Below are 24,614 nucleotides of genomic sequence, written 5' to 3'. Positions count from 1 at the left end.
ACCTCAACAAGGCATTTTTGTCCACACAGCTGCCGCTCACTGGATATTTTCTCTTTCTTGGACCGTTCTCTGTTAACCCTAGAGATGGTTGTGCGTGAAATTTCCAGTAGATCAGCAGTTTCTGATATACTTAGACCAGCCCGTCTGGCACAAACAACCATGCCAAGTTCAAAGTCACTTAAATCCCCTTTCTTCCCCGTTCTGATGGTTTGAACTTCAGCAAGTTTTCTTGTACACGTCTACATGCATAAATGCATTGAGTTGCTGCCATGTTATTGACTCATTAGCTATTTGTGTTAACAAGCAATTGAACAGGTGAGGGGGGCGTGGCCTGCTCGCGACCATGATGGCCGCTTGAATCCGGAGCTCCTCGACATCTGGTCCTAATTTCGCTTCGGTTTCGCTCCTGTTACCGTGATGGGCAAACATAATAAACCCAGCGGCACCCCGAAACCTTCGGGAACTAGGGAAAAAAGGTTGCTTACCTCCTTCTTTCACGCACCGTCCGATCAGGACTCTCGTGATTCCTGCACCAGGCCGCCGTCTCCTGCTGCCAGCGTGGTCAGTGAGGCCCCAGATGATGCTGCCATGGACGGGGATTCGTCCCCACTTGCTCAGCCGCCTCGCACCTGGAGAGAGAAGTTGGATTCTTTACCTACGAAGGGAGACATTGCTGGTATTATCGAAAGAGCTACCCAAGGCATTCGATCCAGTCTCACAGAGATACAGGCTGACATCCGCCATCCGCGGCATCAATCGACTTTAATCCAGCAACTATCCAGGAAATTGGAAGATCTCGACAACAGAGGTCGGAGGAACAATCTACGCGTGCGGGGCCTACCAGAGTCTATAGAGCACCTGGAACTACCATCTACACTCCAGTCAATTTTTAATTTGATCCTGCAGAGGCCGGAAGACACCGAGATTCGCTTTGACAGGGCTCATAGAGCACTCCGCCAAAAGCCCTCTGGCACTATGCCCCCCAGAGACGTGATCTGCTGTCTGCCGGACTTTTCCCTCAAGGAACTTATCGCTCGTGCCTTTCGCAATCGCCCCACGTTTACCTGGAATTCTCACACGATTACGGTGTTCCAGGATTTATCGCCGGTTACGCTACAGTCTCGTCGTTTGCTGCAGCCTATTACGAGGGCGCTTCGGGAGGCGAGTATCCCCTATCAATGGGGCTTCCCCTTTGCCCTAATCGTGAGACGCAACAACGAAACCCATGTCCTCCGTCAACATGGCGACGTCCGCGGATTTCTTGAGGCCTTAAACCTTTCTCATTGTGAGGTTCCTGATTGGGAGTACTCGTTTTAAGCGCCGGCCTACCTCTCTGACCCCGCCAAGGACTGGTCTCCTAGACCGCAGCGACCTAAACGTATGAGGCGACAGGACGACCAGCGTTCGTGAGGATCTTCTGACCTTCATTTATTTCCACCCCCTCTACACTACACATCACTGCTAGCTGACCACCTCCGCCGAGGCCGAGTCTCGTCTGCGTTGCTCGTGTACCTGCATGAAGTTCTCACCCAGTGGCTTCCTCTGCTTTTAGTGGCATCCCCGGCTTTCTGGACTGCCTCGGACCGCTGTGAACTCTAACCGTGCTCTTATCAGACTGTGCCTCTTCGACGTGGACTACTTGGCCGTATAAGACACGGTATTATGTCTACGGGCTTTGCTTACTGGTTGGGGGGCGACCGTTCCCCAGGAATGTTTTTGTTTTTCATTTCTGTTTGTGTATGTGTGTCGGGGTATGTTCGGTTTTGGCCTTGTTAGTGCTGCCCTTCGCGCGTGATGTGTGTGATGGCTGTGATTATGTTTCCTGCCCGTTCCTGGGCCTCTACTCCTTTGTGCACATTGCCGCGATTACACGTGTATATACCCTCTTTTTCCTTTACTGCGGTTATGTTCTTCCACTGATGTCTCCCACGCACGTATATTTTGGCTGGGTGGCTGTGCGTATCCCTCTATTGCTCCCCTACTTTACTTTACTGCATGGGGTAGCGCCTTTTGCCGGATTGCTTCTACCGCTAACCTACTTTCCTTGCGGCTGCTCTCGCTTTATGTGTAGGTTTACCTCATGGCCCTTTACATTGTTTTATGTTGTTACCTTTTTATTTGGATTCTTAAGCAGACCAGATGTCTTACTTAGCTCCATACACCTTTCCCCTTTCGCACATATACTCCCCCGGAGCCGGCCTGCCTCGGCTCTCATCAGAGTCAGGGTCCTGGTTCATGACCTATCGATAGGTCGCATGGCTCATTATTTGATGCCTCGGCATCCAGGGCCTCTTGTTGCGTCTTGCACGCACATTCTGGCCCATGGTTTTTGTTTTAGTTTTTTTGTTGTTTTTGTTTTCTCGGGTTCTGTTTGTTTTGGTTTTTCTTTGTTTTTGCGCCACTGTCTGACTAACTGCTCCTCCTGGTCCCTCCAGTTGCCTCACAGATGACACTTGATCGCATTAAACTTACCTCTTTTAATGTAAGGGGATTGAACAAGCCGCAGCAGCGGTCCAAGCTGTTGCACATTCTCCACACATTTCACACACATATAGCGTTTCTCCAAGAGACGCACTAAGTCCTCGAAGGAATTCAAGTTAACTAATCATCATTACTCACATAGCTTCTTCTCTAGTTTCCCGGACTCTAAGACTAAGGGCGTAGCGATCCTCTTGCACAAATTGCTCCCGTTTCGTCTGCTGGATGTCTGGAGGGACACGGAGGGTAGAGCTCTCTTTCTCAAAGGTTACATTGGCAATCAAATGGTTTCTCTGGGAAATGTGTATGCACCCAATCGGGGTCAATCGATATTTTTGTCTCGTATCTTATCCCGTTTTGCTGAATTTCAGGAGGGTATGGCCATCTTTGGAGGGGACCTTAATATGCCTTTAGATCCCCTAAGAGATTCCTCTTCCCAATTTTCCCATATTCCATTCCGTCACATTAGGAAGGTACGCAGGGCCCTGCACCTCAACCAGTTGGTTGATGTGTGGAGATCCCAGCATCCGGACACGAATGATTACAACTTTTTTTCTCCGCCCCACAACCGGTATTCCCGGATTGATATGCTATTTTTATCGCACCATCATTTGCTCCAGTTACATTCCTCGGACATAGGTATTCGCTCGTTCAGCGACCATGCTCCAGTTCACCTCTCGCTTGGCTTATCATCGCCCAGGGGCAAGGTCTGGAGTTGGAGACTGAACGAGAATCTCCTTGATAATCCCACCTCTCTCTCTGACCTCTGAATACACCTTCACAACTATTTCTTGGAGAATAACACGGGTGAGGTCCCTTTCCCCATAGTGTGGGAGGCCCACAAGGCCGTGATTCGGGGTCATCTTATTAAATTGGGCTCCCAGCAGAAGAAAGCTAAACTGGCCGCTGTGTTATCACTCCATAACCGGATTTCCCTTCTGGAACAATCTCATAAAGCCTCTTTAGACCCGACCATTTTACCCCGCCTGCAGTCTCTTAGACAGCAATTATCCTCCCTTTTGGATGCTAGGGTGAAGCGCTCCTTTCTCTTGGCGCGTAGAGCTTTTTATGAACTGGGGGATAGGCCGGGCAAGCTTCTCGCTAGGGCTTTGCGGTCCAAACGGGCCGCCGCGTTCATACCGAAGATTAGGCAACAATCAGGTATACTGTTGTCGGAATCCTCGGCTATTGCCCAGTGTTTTAGGGAGTACTACCGGTCCCTCTATAACTTACCCCCCTTGACTGACCGAATCACGATGCCTCCATCGCCTCTTATTTAGCAAAATACCTGCCCCGACGCTTGACTGAAGGTGCTAAAGCGGCTTTAGATGTACCCATAACGTGTGACGAGGTAAAGGCGGCACTCAAATTGACCCCTAAGGGCAAGAGCCCTGGTCCGGACGGCCTCACTAGCCGTTATTACGATCGTTTCTTTCCGGTCCTGGGCGCTCACCTAACCACCCTTTTCAATTCTTTAGCTGACGGTGCTATTCCAGACCCCCATACTAACCTGGCGCACATCGTCGTGATCCCTAAACCGGGTCGGGACGCCGAACTCTGTGCTAATTATCGCCCCATTTCCCTCATTAATGCTGATCTCAAGATCATGGCAAAAGTTATGGCCTTACGCCTTCGTTCTTTTATTCCTTCGTTAATCCACAGAGACCAGGTGGGCTTTGTGCCGGGGAGGGAGGCCAGGGATAATACTATTAGGGTGTTAAACCTGATGACCATGGCTCGTGAGCTCGGGACACCGTATGCGCTAGTCTCTATGGACGCCGAAAAGGCGTTTGATAGGGTCTCTTGGCCATTTTTGTTCCGTGTCCTGGAATCGATCGGCATGCCGAGCCATTTCCTTAACATGGTCAGAGCCCTATATGCCAACCCCTCGGCACGAGTCAAAGTGAATAGTATCCTCTCTGACGCTTTTGACATAAGGAACGGCACGAGGCAGGGCTGCCCCCTTTCTCCGCTACTGTTCATCCTCGTCATGGAGCCCCTGGCGCAGGCCGTACGAACGAACGCTAATATTTCTGGTCTTGTGGTTGCTGGCCACACTCATAAACTCGCCATATTTGCAGATGACATGTTATGCATGGTCACCCAACCGGAAATTTCTCTCTCACATTTAATTAGGGAACTGGGCGTTTTCGCGGACCTTTCCAATTACAAAATCAATTTGCAAAAGTCAGAAATTCTGGGACTCAATGTCCCTGCTCTGACTAAAACGAACATTATCCGCTCCTTCCCCTTTAAATGGGCGGATTCCGCAATTAAATACCTTGGGTTGTGGATCCCCTCAGATCTTTCCCTGCTCCAGTCCCTTAATTTTGACTCCTTACTTTCTTCTGCGCTTGCGGATCTTCGCAAACATTTCCTGGTTTGGACGCATAGGGGTCCTGAAGATGAACGTTCTCCCTAGATTCCTGTACGTCATACAGTGCTTACCTATTTTTCTCCCTAAGGCATATTTTCGGAAGTGTCATAAGATTTTCCGGAACTACATATGGGCTGATCGGAATCCCAGGCTTGCCCTGTCCCACCTGTCCAGGCCCAAGCACAGAGGGGGCATGGAGGTCCCCAATATCGAATGGTATTGGATGGCTTCTCATCTCCGGCGCCTGGTGGAGTGGTCCATTTCTGCGCCTAAACTTTGGATCCCCCTAGAAGACTCTTTCTTCCCTCACCCTATTGCAGTGGCCCCGTGGCTGCCGGATCGCTGTGCGAAGCGCGTGCCTTCTACTCATCCTACGATCCCTGCCACTTTAGGCGTTCTGAAACGTGTAGCTTCTCGTCGACTCTTGACCTCTGTCCCGGGTCCTCTGTTGCCCCTTACGCACAATCCTGCGCTGGACTCCACTACCCGAGGTGGCTTACGTGAATTGTTCCCTCAGTTGTCTTCTGGACCTATTAGGGTCCATCGGCTTCTGAGGGGGCACTGCCTTTCGTCCGATTCGTGACCTTACAGGACAGGCTCCCCCGTCCTTTCGGCAGCTCTTTGTCCACCACCAAATTAAGCATTATGTCTCTACTCTACTCCCTGATCCCCAGGTTACTAGGGAGTTAAGCAACTTAGAAAAGCTTTGTATTCTAGATAGGGAACCAGCTCACTTGCTCTCCCACCTCTGTTCCCAGCTATTAGATGTGCATTGTGACACTAAGCCGTTCTTTTTGTGTCTTTGGGAAAGGGATCTAGGGATCCCTTTTTCCGAGGAGGACTGGGATAAGATGATACTGTTCGCTCATAGGGGCAGTATCTCTAGTAGGGTGCAGGAATGTTCCTACAAGTTTTTAACGCGTTGGTATAAGGTCCCCTCGGAGTTACACCACTTTCTCCCCCTGGTATCCCCCCTGTGTTGGAGGTGTGGTGTCTCTAGTGGCTCTTACCTTCATCTGTGGTGGGACTGTAGAGATATCCGGCCTTTTTGGTCCGCGGTGGTACGGGTGATAAAGGAAGTCGCTGATCCTGGCTTTGTGGCCTCTCCTGCCGCCCTCCTCCTGCATCACACTTATAAAAGGTCTTTGCTCATTCACCTGATACAGGCTGCTAAGTCGGTCATTCCCCGTTATTGGAAGACTCAGGGTACCCCTCCCATTGACGCTTGGATGGCCAGGGTTAATTTTATTTATCAAATGGAGGGTTTAGTGGCTATTTCCCGGGGGCAAGGAATTTACACATGATGTGACCTGGCTCCCCTGGGTGGCTTTCTTGTCCTCCTCCCGCCTCCTCGAGATTTCCTATTGATCTTCCTTGTCTGAATTCCCTTTCATTGGTATACACGGGGCATGTTGACTTTCCACTTGACCTGTACCTCCGTTATGCCGTCCAACTATAACTGGTTGTGTATACGATGACTGTTTTGTGTCTACTTTCGCGAGTGTTTTTATTTGAGCTCCCTCGAGATAGTGTGCGCTATGTTTTCCTTGTTTTCTTTGTTTTTATTACTTTGGTTACCTCTCCGTTAATGTGAGTCTCGCCTGGCTGTATTTGCCTTAAGGTTGTGTACTGACACTACTTTTCGTATCTTTTTTGCGGGCCCTGGTATGTCGTATTTTGGTGATCCAGCTATTCTGTTGTCGCTGTTTTCATTGTAATTGTGACTTCCTGGATCAAATGTATTGGTTATTCTTTAGATCTTTATCGTGCTATGCATACTGTGCCTCTGTTTTATATCTGATGTTTGTGGATGTTATGCATATTCAATAAACGGAGATTTGATAAAAAAAAAAAAAAAAACAAGCAATTGAACAGGTGTACCTAATAAAGCTGCCAGCAAGTGTATATAATCACTATATATATGCAAAAGTATCGTGACTTTTTTGACATTGCATTTTAAATAGACAGAAATATGTAGTAGGTCCCCCCTTTGCAGCTAGAATTTCTGGGATGTCTTTTCACAAGATTTTGTTTGCGTTGGAGTTCTTGCTCATTCATCCAGTAGTGCAGTTGTGAGGTTAGTCAATAATGTGGGAGAAGTAGGCCAGGTTCCCAATCTCCATTCCAGTTCATCCCAAAGGTGTTTGATGGGATTGAGGTCAGGGCTCTGTTGGGGCCAGTCAAGTTCTTCCACACCAGTCTCATCATTAATGTCCACACTGTAGACCTCATTTTTTTTTTTTTAATGTTATGCTAAATCTGTCAGTCAGAAGCCGGCAAAGCCTGATCTTTGGGAGCAGTTGATTTTAAGGGCAAAAGGATGAGTTAACATTAGGACAGGAAATGTGTAAAGCATTTTAACACAGCTTGCTAATGAATTAACTTTCAGAATGTTAGATATGTTCCTTTTTGAAACGGTTGTCTCCAAAACAATTAGTGGTTGAAGAGACATAAATGCATTTAGCTTTGGTAACACCTGCGATGATCAATGTTCCTCTTTAATAGCAAATAAAATAAATCAACCCATCCTTTATGCACAAAATGTCTGAAATCCATATCCATTTTAACATGCCTATTATTGAATGACCATAAATTCATAACTTAAACCTGCATGCATCAAATTTTTCAATTACCGTATTTGCTCGATTATAAGACGACCCTCATTATAAGACGACCCCCCAAAATCTGAGTATTAACTTAGGGAAAAAAAGAAAAAGCCTGAATATAAAACGACCCCAAAGGAAAAAAGTTTTACCAGTAAATGTTAATTCATGTAAACTATTTTTTTTAATAAAAGCTATGATGGAGAAAAATATTTTTTTTGTTTTTATTTCTTGTATTTTCCAACCTGTCCCCCAGTTACGCACATCTGCCCCCAGGCTTGCCACCCCAATATGGCACTGTGGCCCATGATATGCCTTTTAACCCTCTATATGCCACTGTGCCCCATGGTATGCCTTTTGACCCCCTATGTGCCACTCTGCCTCCAGAAATGCCTTATACCCCTATATCCCATTCTGGCATTTAGGGGGTTAAAATGCATATTATGGGGCAAAGTGGCATATAGGGAGGTATAAGGCATTTCAGGAGGCAGAGTGGCATTAAGGGAGTTAAAAGGCATTGTATAGAGCACTCTTCCTCCAGAAATGCCTTATAAATGCCCCATAATTAAAAGGCATATTATGGGGCAGAGTGGCATATAGGGAGGTATAAGGCATTTCAGGAGGCAGAGCGCTCTATTAAATGCCCCCTTAACGCCACTCCAGAAATGCCCTATGCCCCCATTTAACACACACACCCTATACCCCCATTTAACTATTTGAGGTCTGATTAGAAGACGACCCCGATTAGAAGACGAGGGGTATTTTTCAGAGCATTTGCTCTGAAAAAAACCTCGTCTTATAATCGAGCAAATACGGTATACTGGTAAGGGAAAAAAATTTACCAATTCTGCATGAAAAGTTATTTATACGCTTGTTTTCAAATTAGGAGGAAAGGATCAGGCGTGGAGATGACCTGAGACTCCAAATGGCCATTGAAGAAAGTAAGAAAGAAGCACCTTCTACACAGGAAGAGGTAATCAGATTCCAAGTCATTACACGAACCAAATCAGTATAAACATATTTTGTTCACAGTTGTTGTATTTGAAACAAAACTATGCATTTGTGTGACGGTACATGCCTTTTAAGCAGAAGTAACAGTTGTTAATACAAAACCAACAAATATTTTGATCAGGTAGGATAGATCTTCACGGAAAAGAAAAAATGTCGGTGCGCTAAGCTAGTCACAGGCTCAAATAATACAAATGTATAATACGAGGCCTACCAAACAGGTGTAAGCATGCTGCAAAAAACAGTGTATTGGCTGTACAATGTATACAAAAAACAAAAACTGTCTGCGCTTCTTACCCTAATAAAGTTGGCAACAAATATATAAACATAATATAAATGAGAGGTTTTGGTTATATGAATTGGCCAAAGCATAATTAAGCTCACCCGCCACGTCAAGGCACACTCTCAATAGGGTGAGAACCTACTCTCACCTCCTACACAGTGGGCACACAAAGCAGTTTATACTGCTACCAAAACCTTATTAATGTGTTGGGGGAGGTGCAATTAAACCTCCTCCCTATTAACTCCTGGACAGCAAGCTGCAACCAGACTGATGAGGAGCCAACAACCTCACATTTGCCTAGATAAAAGTAGCATGCAGAAGCCTCTAGAAACAGCATATGATTTGGTTCAAAATCCATGCTGCAAAGTATTTAACCCCTTCAGTCCCCTGTGGATGCACCGGTACGTCCATAAAACGCATCTCAAGAAACCCCATGGACACATCCCTGCCGCTACACGGGAGATCAGGTTGTCAGCAGAAGCCAGCAATCTGTTATTATTTCTCTTCCGGGTCACGTCACTGCTGACGTCACCCGGAAGGTCATCGGAGGACAGGATATTCCCTGTAGGGTCTGTCTAGACACATCAGACACTGTAATCTCTGTTAGTCTATGGGGACTTGCATGGAGGTCAGTGTGATTGGTGCAGGGAAGAGAGTGAGAAATCACGTTGAAACACAAATCCACACAAAAAAGTGTTAGTGATTTTGTTTTTTTTAACAATAATAAATAATAATAATTTAAAACAAAGTGAGCCAAGTGATGTCATTGTGACACCACTGGCATTAATAACATGTTCAAGCTAGAATCTGGGCATGATAGGAGTGTGATTGCGGTTAACAATCATATACCGTTTTTGCTCGATTATAAGACTAGGTTTTTTTCAGAGCAAATGCAAATAGGTCTGACTATGAGACGACTAAGATCCAGATCCCCCGCAGCTGCAGGGGACCTGAATCCTCCTGTCTCCCCCACCCCCCGCCCCACTTACCGGTGCTTCTGAGTCCCTGGTGTGCAGCCGGGGCAACGTGTAGATGTCACAACTTACGCTGCAGCCGGAAGGAGGTGTGGCTAGCAGCGGGGGTTGTCTGCGTCCATCGTGCAGACCTTCCCGGCTGTCAGAAATCAGAGTTCCCGGTGCAGAATATATATATGTTTTTTTTTTTCTAATTTTCGCTAGTTTTTATAACATTTTTATAACATTTCTCATCCTAAATTTTCAACTAATTAACTATGGTATCAAAATAAAGCCCCTTCTCTCCTTGAAAAAGCAATATATAGTTTACATAGCTACATAGCCCGTTTCCTGCGAATAATTGCTGAACCGACATACCGGAAAAATGGCAAAATTGCTCTGGGACTTGAGGTACCAAAAACCCCTGGGACTGAAGGGGTTAAATAGCCTTTCTTAAACATTATTTCGATATTGTGCCCTGAAATATCACATGTACTAATGTGTTATATCTATTCCAAGGTAATAATTATAATGTTGATAAAGCCCTGCTCATTTAGAGATTTCCTATTAAGTAAACGTAATAAAATGTTTTAAAACTCTCCCTTTTTATAGAAAATGCATATTTGTATGTATATGTACATATGGATGATGTTCTGAAAAAGGCTTCTTCATTAAAACCATAGTGAACAGAAATTATTTCAGCTTCTGAATTAATGGCAGCATTAATGGAGTATTTCTCCGGTGTACATTTCTACCAAATTCCTATTTACCTTTGTGTTAAAATGTGATCATTGTTTTTCTTTTAATTCTTAAAATAATATTCCCATTTTTCCATTTTCCTCTACAGTCTTCCCTAATGGATTTAGCTGATGTTTTCACCTCTCCTGCTTCTGTGGTTGCTGCTTCAGACCCATGGGAGCCATCAGGGGCTCCTGCAACAGATCCATGGTCTAGCACAGCTACAACTTCCCCATTACCAGCAGTGACAGACCCATGGGTTGAACTGCCTGCTGCAGGTGTTACCAGTAGTGATCCCTGGGCACCAGGTATCCAGACAAACCCAGCTTCCAATGACCCTTGGGGAGGAACCTCAGCAGTTTCCTCTGTAGATGCCAAATCTGTGTCTGATCCGTGGAATCCGGGAGGTACATGTATTACCTGAGATTTATTATTTTTTGTTTAACCAAATGCACTCCGTTACACTGAGATTTGTTCTTTTTTGTTTACCACAAACAGGGAGTAGGGATTACTTTTTCAGGCTACAGATTAATTACAATGTCCTTTGATGCCTTTTCTTCTCAAGATTATTGTGCAGTGTTAAGGCTTTTAGTGGACTTTTTTCAGCTTTGATGACTGAGCATCTTGAAAATGTTTTTGTTTTTAATATATTATAGAAATTTACTGTGCTTTTAGCACCAACGCGTCTGTGTTACTAGGATTTTTGCACACATGGTGGTTATGGCAGAAAAATCCAGCCACGCTTGTTCACATGACATCACCAGATTATGGAGATACCCCTCAAGTTTTCTTTGTGTCTTCAAACTTTTTGTTTAGGATTGTTGTGCAGGTTATGTGCCAAAACACCCCCAAATTTTGAAAATAGAACATTATTTAACTTAAAGCAACATCTAATATGCTGGAATATTGTTCCATAAAACAATCAATAGAGTCCTGTCAGAGAGGCAGGGAAGGCAGGGGCATCTAAACTCTCCTAATACTTTTTTATTGCAAACTCTGAACCTATTTGGTGCCTTTTGCTTGGCACCACTGTGAGGGATTGTGCAAAATGCCCGCTATTAAGATGTATGTTAACACCAGGTAAATCTGAAGACTTCAATCTGAAAGATCTACACCCCTTAATGTTTTTATTACAATGGATTATGCATTGTGGTTTTATGACCTGTGCATCACCCTCTCCAACATTTATTGGCACCAGGCTTTGTTTTGAATGGTGGAGAGAACATACACAACAGTTTAATCTATGTACCAAAGGGCCAGAATTTACACTTGTTGTGCTGCACCTTTGTTTGGGGTACAATAGCTGTTGGGGAAGCCTTTTAAGGTTTTTTTTCTTACCCTGCCACAGAGTGGTTTGTCAAATACATACAAATACTTAAATAATGCAGGGATTGTATAGTAACTTAAAAAAGTGAAAAAAAAAAGAATAAGAATAATTCCCAACTTGTCAGTTTTTTTAATTGTATCTTGTATGTTATTTGTCCAATAATTGTATTGTATTCCTTTTTTTATGTAGTATTTTATACTTAAACAAATAAAAAAATAATAAAGTTCAAAAAAAGAATAAGTCCCAACTGAATGCAGCAGCAACCCAAGAAAAGAAAATGTCCTAGAAGATAAAGATACAACAAGGGGTGGTTGCACAGTTAGGACGAAAAAAAATATGAAAATACAGCAGTGTAGATAGTTTTGTTGCAACAGAAAAGACAATGTATATAATTTATGCACTCACAAGTGGATAAATGTAAACAGGCTCTTCTCATAACAAAACAATCAGTTCTTTACTTCCACGATATCTAAAATCAAAAAGACAGGACACAATGTCACAGTACCCTCACAGCCAAAAAGGGAAATAAAAGCCAAAACACTTTCAGTAAGTATTGCTATAAAATGTGCAAACTGAGCAAAAAATCTGGATAATATTTGAAGATTGATCTTGATCCAGAAGTCATTATAAAGTGCTTTTATAAAGTGCTGAAATAATCCAATTTCGTCTCAAAAAAGTGCTATGTTAAGACCCAAAATAGGATCCACCTACTGATGCATATGGCAGGCATACCTAAATTCATATAGTATGATATAAATAAATATATCAATAAAATGAATGGGACATAAAAATAAAATTAAAAAGTTCTGTGATAGTCCTCAACACCTTTTGCCTGTTGCTTGGCTTCTTCAGGAGGAAAATATATTCGAAACATTCTTTTCTGATGACCCGTCTTATACCGTATTGGCTCGGATATAGGCCGCCCCCGTATATAGGCCGCACCCTAAAAGTTTGGTGCTTTTGTAAAGAAAAAGAGATATGCTGCCACTGTCCTCCCCCCCGAGATATGCTGCCACTGTCCTCCCCCCCGAGATATGCTGCCACTGTCCTCCTCCCCCCGAGATATGCTGCCACTGCCCCCCCCGAGATATGCTGCCACTGTCCTCCCCCCCGAGATATGCTGCCACTGTCCTCCCCCCCCGAGATATGCCACTCTGCCCCCCCCCGACTTACCGGAGCAGACTCCCGGGTGTCTTGCGGGGCCGGCGGGGGGCATCTACGCAATACGCGTATACAACCGGAAGTTGTATACGCGTATTGCGTAGATGTCCCCCGCCGGCGCCCCGCAAGACACCCGGGAGTCTGCTCCGCTAAGTCTTGGGGGAAGAGGTAAAACGCATCGTGTGGACGGTCACCGGCTGCGGCGATGCGGGTAAACAACCCGGAGGCTGTTTACCCGCATCGCTGCAGCCGGTGACCGTCCAGACGATGCGCTTAGACAACCTCCCGTGCCGGAACCCCCCCCCCCCCCCGTGGAAAGTGCTGGCAGGGGAGGCTGTCTGAGGACATCCGAGAGTAGGATGCAGGTCCCCTGCACCGCTGCGGGGGATCTGTATCCTAACCCCGCTGCCTGCCCGGTGCCCGGGACTGCATGTCCCGGGCGTCGGGCACTAGACCCCGAATATAGGCCGCACCCCCACTTTAAAGACTTAAAGTGGGGGAAAAAAGTGCGGCCTATATTCGAGCCAATACGGTAATTTCCCAACACTTTATATTTCTGCATAAGTCACCCCACGTGCAACGTATCTTTCCATGTGCGTCATCACGTTATTCCACTGATGTAACATTATGTAACATCATATTCTGGTAGCTCCATTGGTTTCTGAACTGCTGTATCTGCATATGTTTTTCCATTGGCATTATATAAAATTGCTGGACAGATAATTTACAGAATCCTATTCTGGCCCTGCCCCTCCAAGCAAATAAAAAGGACAGAAGTTCCAGCATCTGATCTGCTAGGTGTGTAATCGGATAAATATAAAAAGAAAATGTGTTAACTGCATAAGAAAGGCCCCAGGAGGTGAGTCTGAAGAAAAGGGTGTTTCTCGGCTGCAATATAACATGCAGAAGACATTTTAAGAGGCATGATCAATGGTTATTCAAGCTGGAGCATCGGAGTATAAAAAAGCTTTTAAATATGTTTTTTCACACCAGGGATTAGGTAAGGATAACTACAATGAATTACATTGGTTCTTATGAAGACATGGAACAGGATTAACTATCTGTGTCCAGTAGAAGATATGCCTAAACCAATTAAGGCAGTAAAGAATCTGATGGAAGAACCTGGTACGGAAGATATTACCCATACCTCCTGTGTTTGTCCTTAAGAAGCTTCTGCAAGCCTTTCCAGTCCATCCTGTATTCAAAGAGTTGATGCTTGAAGAAAGGAAGGATCCTGAGAAGACCGTATATGTCTAAAAAGTTTTGGCTGTTGTTTCCTATTGAGAAAATGGAAGATGTAAAACTGAGCCAGATCCCTAAATTAGAAATTGCCATTGACCCATTGGGATTATTCGGCTTCCAGTTCACAATTGAAGGCTCCTCTGACTTTCACTGCGGTAGCGAGGGCTAACAAGATATGGCTTGATACATTAGAACGTGCAACAAAGAGGAAAACTCCTAGAGACCAGTTGGTCCATTTCATACTAAATATAGGCATGACATCATATTTCATGTGTGATGCAACTGTCGAGGTGCTCAAGCTTGCTGCTAAAAATATCACTTTCCACAGTGGCTTGCAGGGCTTTGACACAGTCTCAAAGAATACCCTATTTTCCATTCCATATGAGCCAGGGAAATTATTTGGTTCACCTTGAAAAAGCTGTCTACAGCGAAACGCCGTAGTGCGTACTGGGAACAGCTTTCTGTCGACCTTAAGAGAGACGCATTTGAAACGCAGTGAGGGTTCCATGTTTTAATCTAAACCTATAAAACAATATGTTCCTTAAAAGCGTGCCCCTTGAAGATTTTTGTGACTGAAGAAACAGTCGCTGCCTGTGGCAGTTTGATCGTGCCAACGGGAGCAATTGTAAACCAGCAATCATGACCAAAGGCTCATAGGGGGCTCTTCCTCACTGTTGCTGGTCTGCCTGTGATCACAGCATTGAAGTTGTTAACACTGCACTGTCGCCACCTTTTCTGAAGCTGAACCTGCCAGCTGGGACATGATCTCCGGTAAACCGGCATTGGCAGAGTAAAGCCTCGGTAATAACGCCCGTAAGAGTGATCAGAGGCTTGATATTGCTGTGTCTGCCTGGACCTCTGGGCAGGCCATATCAGCAGTGACCCAGCGATTGCCACAATTGTGGCACTGTGGGGAATAGGACCTTGAAATAACTTTGGCAGGACCTGCGTTTTTAACGACCACAACAAGCCAGAGGGGTGCTATTCTTCTCCAGGTTCCAATTGCATGGTACATATCCACCCAATTCCTGTCTCGGTTATGAGGAACCATTGCCATCCACTGTTTTTTTGGACAGCATTATTCCTGCCAATCTATTCTGTCTCTTTTGCACACTGTTTGTTCTGAATATACTTCTGCCTCCTCTTTGCCAGAGACTCAAGTTTTAACTCAAGACCAAGGATTTTCTTCAAGGACTCGTTTTGTACCTGCCTTAGTGAGATTGTTTCTCCTTCGGTATTGTTATGACTCACAGTTGGAAAACCAGGGAAGAGTTCACTAACAAGCCACTCGTCTGTTCTGGAGGCCCCAAGAGTCTGGAGCGTCTCTCAGTATGTTTCCTGTCCAGTCTTCACTCACTGTATATATACTCCCCTCTGTCCGGCAGGCCTTCTGCAATCCCTCTTAGTCATTGAGATGGGCTTTATTGTTCTTCATTCTCTTCACAAGACCACAATACCGTTCTAGTGGTCATTGATTGTATTTCCAAGATAGCTCATTTTATTCTATTTAGTCAACCCTCTGCTCTGTAGTGTATGATAGGGGAGTACAATTTACAGCTCGTTTTTAGAAAGCTTTGTCATGAACTAGCTATAACATGTAACTTGTCTGCTGCTTTCCACCCAGTAACCGACAGACTGAGAGGTCCAGCCAGAGCCTAGAACGATACTTACGATGCATCACCAATCGTCTTGATTGACTTTTCATGTTGCAATATCCTTAATCTGCACCTAACTAGGTACATAGTGCCACCAGCATATCTCCTTTTTACGCCAACTTCGGCTTTCATCCCTGTGTGCTTACATACTTATAAGCACCAACATATTTGGCTGCTGAGCGTATGAGACTGTTTAAAAAAAAAAAAAAAAGTCCAGATACATTCCCTAATTATTTATTAGCATGAATACGGTTCAATCTGAAACCTTGAAATAACTTTGGCAGGTACACAGTGGTGAATTACCACTGGAAAAACTATATACCGTATCTATCGGCGTAAACCACGCACCGGCGTATAACACGCACCCTTCCCGTGACCGGAAGAGAGGGAGACGTGGCTGGAAATCGTGCAGCTCTAGGATTCATCAATCTTACCTTTTTATTCGATTAACATAATAATTAAAAGACAAGCTTTCAAACGTTTTCCTGTCTTCAGGTTTTGCTTCAGACCGGAGAAAGACAAGAAAAGTATTGAAAACCTTTCTTTATAGTTTACAAATAAGTGGAGAAACAGAGTGACAGGCTCTCGAGCTGCCTTGTTGTTGTGAGCAGAGCCATAGCTGGCTCCTTTTGTATCCGACACAAGATTGGAAAATTGTTTTTTTACAGAGGTTATTTTATTGACACACTGACTTTAGCCATACCTGCCCATATACACTTATACACTTCCCTTAACCCCTTCAATCCCAGGGGTTTTTGGTACCTCAAGTCCCAGAGCAATTTTGCCATTTTTGTCAGTTCAGCGATGATTCTCTTTTCCTGTGAATAGTGTACCCATGTAAACTATATATTGTTTTTTCAAGGAGAGATAGAGCTTTCTTTTGATACCATAGTTGGATGATTAGCTGAAAATTTAGAATGAGAAATTTAGTAAAAACTAGTGAAAATCAGAAAAAAACACCTAATAAACACGCACATACACTGCCCTTACTTACACCTACTCATGAACACGTATATACATACACTGCCATCACACATGCCTGCCTTTACATACACACACCAGCTTACAAACGCATTTACCTACACTGCTCTTACACACACCTACACACACCTACACACACCTACACACACCTACACACACACACACACACACACTGACCTTATACCTCTTTCTCCCCATTCTGATTGTGATCTCCCCACCCAGCCCTGCACATTGGGCGCCCACCGAGCAGGGCTGGTTGGGAAGGTGACAATTTTGCAGCTGCCTCGGCCCAGCCCTGAAGACTGGACCAGAGCAGGCGGCCTCTCCACTCACCCCCTCCACTATAGATAAGCTATTGTTTTAGGGTTTTCGTGGTCAGCAATGTGATTCAGCACAGGGCCCCCAGAAAGTAGGGCACTTGCCTTCCTCTGGATCAACACAGTAGGGACACAATATGTGTATAGGTTGAACTTGATGGACTTTGGTCTTTTTTCAACCTTATGAACTATGTTACTAACTTCCCAATATGCCCATACATTTAGATGGGGGTTCCCCCTGTAGCAACACCTATGCAGGTACACTAAAATGCAGAGGAATAGTGGTTAAGCATACAAGCTTGAGTCTTCATAGTGCCAAATACCCCTTGTCATGAAGGGGTTAACTGTGGTACCGTACAAAGTGGTATAGCACTCAAGAAAGGTGTATTTTGTGTTGTGTAAACATCCCTTAACCCCTTAAGGACAATAGGGGTTTTTACTCGTAGTATATTGTGGGACAATGGCTATTTTAACATTTTTCGGTGTTGCTGTTTAGCTGTGATTTTCTTCTTTCTCATTTCGTGCTCCCACACATATTATATATTGTTTTTTTCAGGACAAACAGGGCTTTCTTTAGATACCATTAATTTTATCATATCATCTAATTTACTATAAAAAAAATGATAAAATATGGGGATTTTTTGTTAAAAAATTACTTTTTCTCACTTTTTAAACAAAAAACTTTTACTCATCTGCAAAAACGAATGAAAAAACCTGCTAAATAGATTCTACTATTTGTCCTGAGTTTAGAAATACCCAATGTTTTTATGTTTTTTTGCTTTTGTCTGCACGTTATGGGGCAATAAGTACAGGTAGCGTTTTGCTATTTCAAAACCTTTTTTTCCAAATCTGGTAATTCTTCCCCCCATGTGCCATTTCGGGTATCTTTGAAGCCGGCCAATGCAATTTACCCCATCAAGTCATATATTTTTAAAAACTAGACACCCCAAGGTATTTCACATGCTGGTAATTTAACCCTTTCCATGCACTAATTTTACCACCAGCCTTTGTGAAACTTTATGGTAGTACATTTTTTTGTATTTTTTTCACACACGTTGTACTTCAGGTATAAATTTATCGCTCCTGGTATATGTCCGTGTCAAACAACACCCCAATATGTGTTCAGTAACATCTCCTGAGCGCAGTGATACCCCACATGAATGGGTTTGTTGGGTTATTTGGGAGGTAAAAGGCCGCCTTTGTGAGGTGTGTATTTTTTGGCCATTTAGACATCTGATCCTACTGCCCCCATGTCCCATATTTGGGACACCTTTGAACCCGGCCAATTCAATTTATCCCATCCACTCATGCATTTTTTAATACGAGACACCCTATGGGCATTTATAATGCCAATATTTTAACTCTTTCCATGCTGGAATTTTTGTAAAGATAAAGAATTTTAGGACTTGCTTATTAATTTTTTTTTTTTTTTGGTGACAGTGGGGATTTTTATATGTTACCATATTATTTTAATTTTTTTTAAACATTTTTTTTTAATTTTTTTTTAATTTTTTTTTACTAATCACTCATTAGTGAGCTGGGCTCCATTGACCTTGCATGGTTGGATGCAGTACCTGCATTCAACCTGCAGGAGGAGCTCGAGAGTTCACAAGAGGGTCTGGATAGACCCTCTATGAACTCATATTTATTGTTCATGCCATCCTGTGAATGACGGCAACGTCATTTACAGGATGGCACTTGTGGTTGCTCTTCGGAGCAATCACAAGGCGATCGGGGTAGGGGGGTAGTGTTACTGACATGCCTCGATATCGAGGCATGTCAGTAACACCATTTATGCTTAGGAAGCGATTCAGATCGCTTCCTAAGCTGTTTTAGCCGGGCGCCGCCGCGATCTTTGATGATCGGTGCGGCGGCGGCCATTTTTCTTCCGGGGAGGGCTGCCGAGGGCTGCCCTCCCCGGATCCACGGTCAGCCTCACTTGTGAGGCTTCCGTGGATGCTGCAAAGCCGCCGATCGCGGCGAAAACGCTATTAAAAGCTATTTAACGGCAGCCCGTACATGTACGGGCATTGTCGTTAACCCGTTGCACGGCAACCCCGTACATGTACGGGGATTGTCGTTAAGGGGTTAACTGCGTACCAGGGAATAATATATGAAAATAAATAAAAACGTAGAAATCGAGGAAGAAAAAAAAGCTGGGTCCTAGCTTTTGGATCCAAACAAAATTTCCTGACCCCTAGGTTAGACTGTATTACACCTGGAAATTCATAGCTCTGATCTGCCATTCCTCTAATTAGTTATATTATCTGTATCTGAACCCTTTCTAGTTCTATGTCACTTTTCTGCCTTGAAACAAAACAAATTAAATCTGTTATCTCAATAGTGTAGTTGTTGCCAAAAGTTTGAGAATTACACAAATATTAATTTTCACAAAGTCTGCTGCCTCAGTTTAAATGATGGCAATTTGCATATACTCCAGAATGTTATGAAGTGTGATCAGATGAATTGCAATCAATTGCAAAGTCCCTCTTTGTCATTAAAATGAACTTAATCCCCAAAAAAACATTTGTACTGCATTTCAGCCCTGCTCCAAAAGGACCACCTGACATCATGTCGGTGAGTCTCTCTTTAACACAGGTGAGAGTGTGGACGTGGACAAGGCTGATTGGGTTAGAATAATAGACTGGAAGCTTTAAAAGGAGGGTTGTGCTTAAAATGATCTTCCTCTGTTAACCATGGTTACCTGCAAGGAAACACGTGTTGCCATCATTGCTTCACAGGCTTCACATTGCTTCAACAATATGTTGCCAGCAACATTACACTTAAATCAACCATTTATCTGATCATCGAGAGCTTCAAGGAGAGAGGTTCAATCGTTGTGAAGAATGGGTCGGGGTGCCCTAAGACCATCTCCTAAAGTCGATTCATCTGCCGGATCGGGGGCACCACCAGTGCAGAGCTTGCTCAGGAGTGGCAGCAGGCAGGTGTGAGTGCATCTGCATGCACAGTGAGGTGAAGACTTTTGGAGGGTGGCCTGGTGTCAAGAAGGGCAACAAGGAAGCCACGTCTCTCCAGGAAAAGCATCAGGGACAGACTGATATTCTGTAAAAGGTACAGGGATTGGACTGCTGAGAACTGGGGCAAAGTTATTTTCTCTGATGAATCCCCTTTCCAATTATCTGGGGGCATCCGGAAAAAAGATAAGGTGAGCGCTACCGTTAGTCCTGTGTCATGCCAACAGTAAAGCATCCTGAGACCATTCATGTGTGGGGTTGCTTTTCAGCCAAGGAAGTGCACTCACAGCCATGAATAAAGAATGGTACCAACACATCCTCCAAGAGCAACTTCTCCCAACCACCCAAGAACAGTTTGACGAACAATGCCTTTTCCAGCACGATGGAGCACCTTGCCATAAGGCAAAAGTGATAATTAAGTGACTCGGGGAAGAAGAACATTGAAATTCCCCAGACTCTAATCCCAATGAGAACAGCATGCCAGGGCAGATTGCAGAGAGGTCTTGAAAAAGACTCTTTGCAAAAACTTAATGTAATAGTCAATAAATTGACGCTTTTTGTAATTATACTTCAGTATACCATAGGAACATCTGACAGAAATATCTAAGAACACTGAAGCAGCAAACTTTGTGAAGACCAATACTTGTGTGATCCTCAAAACTTTTGGCCACTACTGTACATTTAAAAAAAAATTAGGGCAGTATCTACTTCCAGGGCACAAAAAAAGACGATGGTTTCAGCATATTTAACTTGTATGTTCATTTTAAGGAATATTATGATTCCACGGCGTAACTTCTATAAAGTAAGAGTTCATAGGGGGTTTTTTTTGTGTTTTTTTTTTTTTTTAACCCCCTAGCATGCCAGCTATGCAAGAGATACAATAGCTGGCAACGTGAGCTCAGACAGCTAAAACTATTGAATGCTGGAGGTTTGGCCAAATTTTCCCCAGGATATTTTTAACAATTTTTGCATTTATAAATGCAAATCCTGGGAAAAGTTGATCTATGTGTATATGTGTGTGTATATGTGTGTGTATATATATATATATATATATATATATATATATATATATGTATGTATATATATATGTATATATGTGTGTGTGTGTGTATATATATATCTATATATATATCTATATATTAGATACAGTATTTGCTCAATTATAAGATGACCCCCAAAATTTGAATATTGGTTTAGAAAAAAAGCTCCAGACTCCCTGGTGTAAAGTGGGGGCAGCCGGTGGACGTCTGTGCGATGCGCGCAGACAACCTACGCTGCTACCAGACACTTCCGCTGGAAATTCTATGACTGAGCACCGGAAGGTCACGTCACGTTGGTGCTCCACCATAGAACCCCCGGCGGATGTGCCGGCAGCAGCGGAGGTTGTCTATGCGCATCGCGCAGGCGCTCACCGGCTGCTAGAGAGGAGGATCCAGAGCATTTGCTCTGAAAAGACAATGTCTTAGAATCGAGCAAATACGTTGTGTGTGTGTGTGTGTGTGATTTTTAGTTCAGCAGATGCATTTTTTCATGGGTTTTAATTTAATTTTTGTAAACGTGCCATAAACCAGCAATGACACAAGTGATAAATTCCATAGTGTTAAAATTAACAAAATGTATATATTTCCTGAAAGCTCACATCGACAGCGAAAACACAAGTGCAATCTGCATTGTGACTAGAAAGCTAGGCTCCATTGATTTTCATGGTTCAATGCAGTAACTGCAATCAACCTGCAGGGGGAGGGGGCAGAGTTCTCAGTTGGGTCTGGAGAGACCCTCTTGTAAACGTGTTAATTTTTTTTTAAAGGACACCGCCATCTTGCAGCTTCCTGAGTAGTCAGTACTCAGGAACCTCAGGAGAGGTTGGTTATGAAATTGCTGTCATAATGGTCAGATCACTCTTATGATGTGGTCATCACTACCCCACTCTTGATTGCCTCTGTGCCCTTATCGGAAGCAGCATCAGCATAACCACTGTGCGTCAGGAGCCTCATGAAATGGGTTTCCATGGCCAAGCGGCTGCACACAAGCCAAAGATCACTATATCCGATGCTAAGCATCGACTGGAGTGATGCCGCCATTGGAGTTGTGAGAATTTTGCCACTGAAGTTGTAAGAAGTGTGAATGTGTTTTCTGGAGTGGTGAATCACTCTTAGAAGACTGGACAAACCTGGGATTTGTGGATGCCAGGAGGACTCTACTCCTGTAGTGTTTTTGATAAGCCCCTTTGTTCTAGTGAAGGTTAATATTAATGCAATGGCATACAAAGACATTTTATACAGTTGTATGCTTCCAACTTTGTGGCACCAGACAGGGAAAGGTCCTTTCCTGTTTGAGCATGACAGTGCCCCTTTGCACAAAGCAAGGTCCATAAAGACATGGTTTGCCAAGTTTAGCGCAAAGGAACTCGAATGGTGTGCACAAAGCTTAACTCCACTGAACGCATTTTGGATGAACAGGAACACTTATTGGGAGCCAGACCTTTTCATCGAACATCAGTCCCTGGCCTCACAAATGCTTTTGGCTGAATGAGCACAAGATCCCACATACTCTAAAACCCACTCCAAAATATTGTGTAAATCTTTTTATAGCTGCTCATGATTTTGGAATAGGATGTCAAACAAGCTTGGATAAGTGTGATGACCAGGCATCCACATATACTTTTGTCTTATAGTGCTATGATATGCCTGTCATTAAAATGACATGTACTTTTCTCCCTTTTCCCCCCTTGCACAGGGTGGGTAGGGTATAGCATGAAGTAGAGGGCAACAAGAGGGAGCAGCAGGCTTCATAGAGGGTTCTCCATGGGGGATAACCGGTGATAATAAATTTGAAGCAGTGAACAGATGGGGTATTAGGGTTTGGAACTGAGGGTGTTCCAAACCAGGTGTTTTACTGTTGCAGAGGCAGGGCTGTCGCTTGATAGTGTTGCCAGAGCGAGGACCTGAACAGTTTTGGGGGAGAGGTTGAGTGCTAGTTGTTGGGGAATGTTTAGGGAGGAGGGTGTCCCTTAATATTGTTCCTTTGGCAGGAAAGCTGGACAGTGTAGTTGACTGCCGGATAGTGTGTGCAGGGTGGTATAAAGGGGCCAGTTAAGTAAGTATTGAAGTTAGGAGCGAGGAAGAGACAGAAAACCAGAGTGTTGCCTGTAAAGTTGCCAAGCCAGCATAAGAGCTGACTGGAGGTAAGCTAGATCACATAGAGGAAGATATGTCCGGCAGAACACATCTGCGTCACACAACTAGCTGGGGGGTAGGGGAAAAGACTATATTGCGATTCTGCAGACTTCTGCAATGCATTTGCAAAAGGGACATCGTGAGAAATTAACCCCTTCAATCCCAGGGGTTTTTGGTACCTCAAAGCCCAGAGCAATTTTGCCATTTTTGGGGTATGTCGGTTTAGCGATGATTCTCTTTTCCTGTGAATAGTGTACCCATATAAACTATATATTGTTTTTTCAAGGAGAGATAGAGCTTTTGTTTGATACCATAGTTGGTTGATTAGCTGAAAATTTAGAATGAGAAATTTAGTAAAAACTAGCGAAGATTAGAAAATTAAACTAATTTTTTTTTACATTTTCCCTCTGAATCCTCACAAAATTAGGTAAAGTGATGGAAAATCCCCTCCAAGTTTATTAATTCAGGTGTCCTGATTTCAGACATACCTAATTTATATAGATTTTCCAGACTTTCCCAGCACCAGGGAGCATACTATTAGGTGTACAATTTTGTATAATTTTTATGCCTATGGCTTAACGGGTTTGGGGGTTGTGAACGGGGGCAGGAGGGTTATACTGGCTAGATGTTATGCTAGGGTAATGGGAAGTAAGGTTTTTTAATAATTTTTTTATATATATATGTTTTTAATTTTTTATTTTATTTGAATTTTTTTTACATTTTTTTTTATTTTTTATATATTATTTTTACACAGAAATGGTTAGAGGTCCTCCTAGGGACCTCCTGAACATGCCAGTGATGTCACAATGACATCACAGCTCACATTTTAAATTTTTTTTGTATTATTCATATTATTATTTTAATTTATTTAATATTATTTTTTAAATGAATTCACTTTTTTTTTCAGCTTTTCCGTTACAGGACTGGAGGGGGAGTGAGAGAGATGGTTTCTCACTCCCCTCCCCGCGATCCCCCTGCACCGATCACACTGTGATCTCTATGCAGGTCCTCACAGACCTGCATAGAGATCACAGCGTCTCTGTGCCTCATCCGGGTTACGGCAGCAGTGACGTAACCCAGAAGGGAATGCCGGAAGCTGTTACGGGAGATCGAGCAGCAGAAAGCCGGCGATGCCGGCTTCTGCTGCCAGGGGGGAGTCCAGGCTGTCAAACGACAGCCTGGTCTCCCGTGCAGCGGCAGGGATGTGTCCCTGACACTGCACGAAGGGCTGGACGTACTGGGACGTCCATAGGGGTTTCTTTGTGGGCTTTTTTTGGACGTCCCGGTACGTCTATAGAGGAACTAAGGGGTTAAGATTGTGGTTAAACTGTCCTAAAGAT

General features: G+C 43.8%; 1 protein-coding gene across 6 annotated transcripts in view; it reads left to right on the top strand.

Moving 5' to 3' along the window:
• Positions 1-24,614, top strand: part of EPN1 (epsin 1) — a 181,236-nt gene that overhangs the window by 135,186 nt on the left and 21,436 nt on the right. For all 6 annotated transcript variants that reach the window (XM_053452583.1, XM_053452582.1, XM_053452580.1 and 3 more), the window contains 2 exons: positions 8,345-8,431; positions 10,550-10,847. In XM_053452583.1, coding sequence (XP_053308558.1) covers positions 8,345-8,431; positions 10,550-10,847 — 385 coding nt within the window. The remainder of the gene's footprint in view (positions 1-8,344; positions 8,432-10,549; positions 10,848-24,614) is intronic.

This window comes from Spea bombifrons, chromosome 12, assembly GCF_027358695.1.
Source record: "Spea bombifrons isolate aSpeBom1 chromosome 12, aSpeBom1.2.pri, whole genome shotgun sequence".
NCBI classification, from domain to species: Eukaryota; Metazoa; Chordata; class Amphibia; order Anura; family Pelobatidae; genus Spea; species Spea bombifrons.
This window is presented reverse-complemented; position numbering and strand designations above follow the sequence as displayed.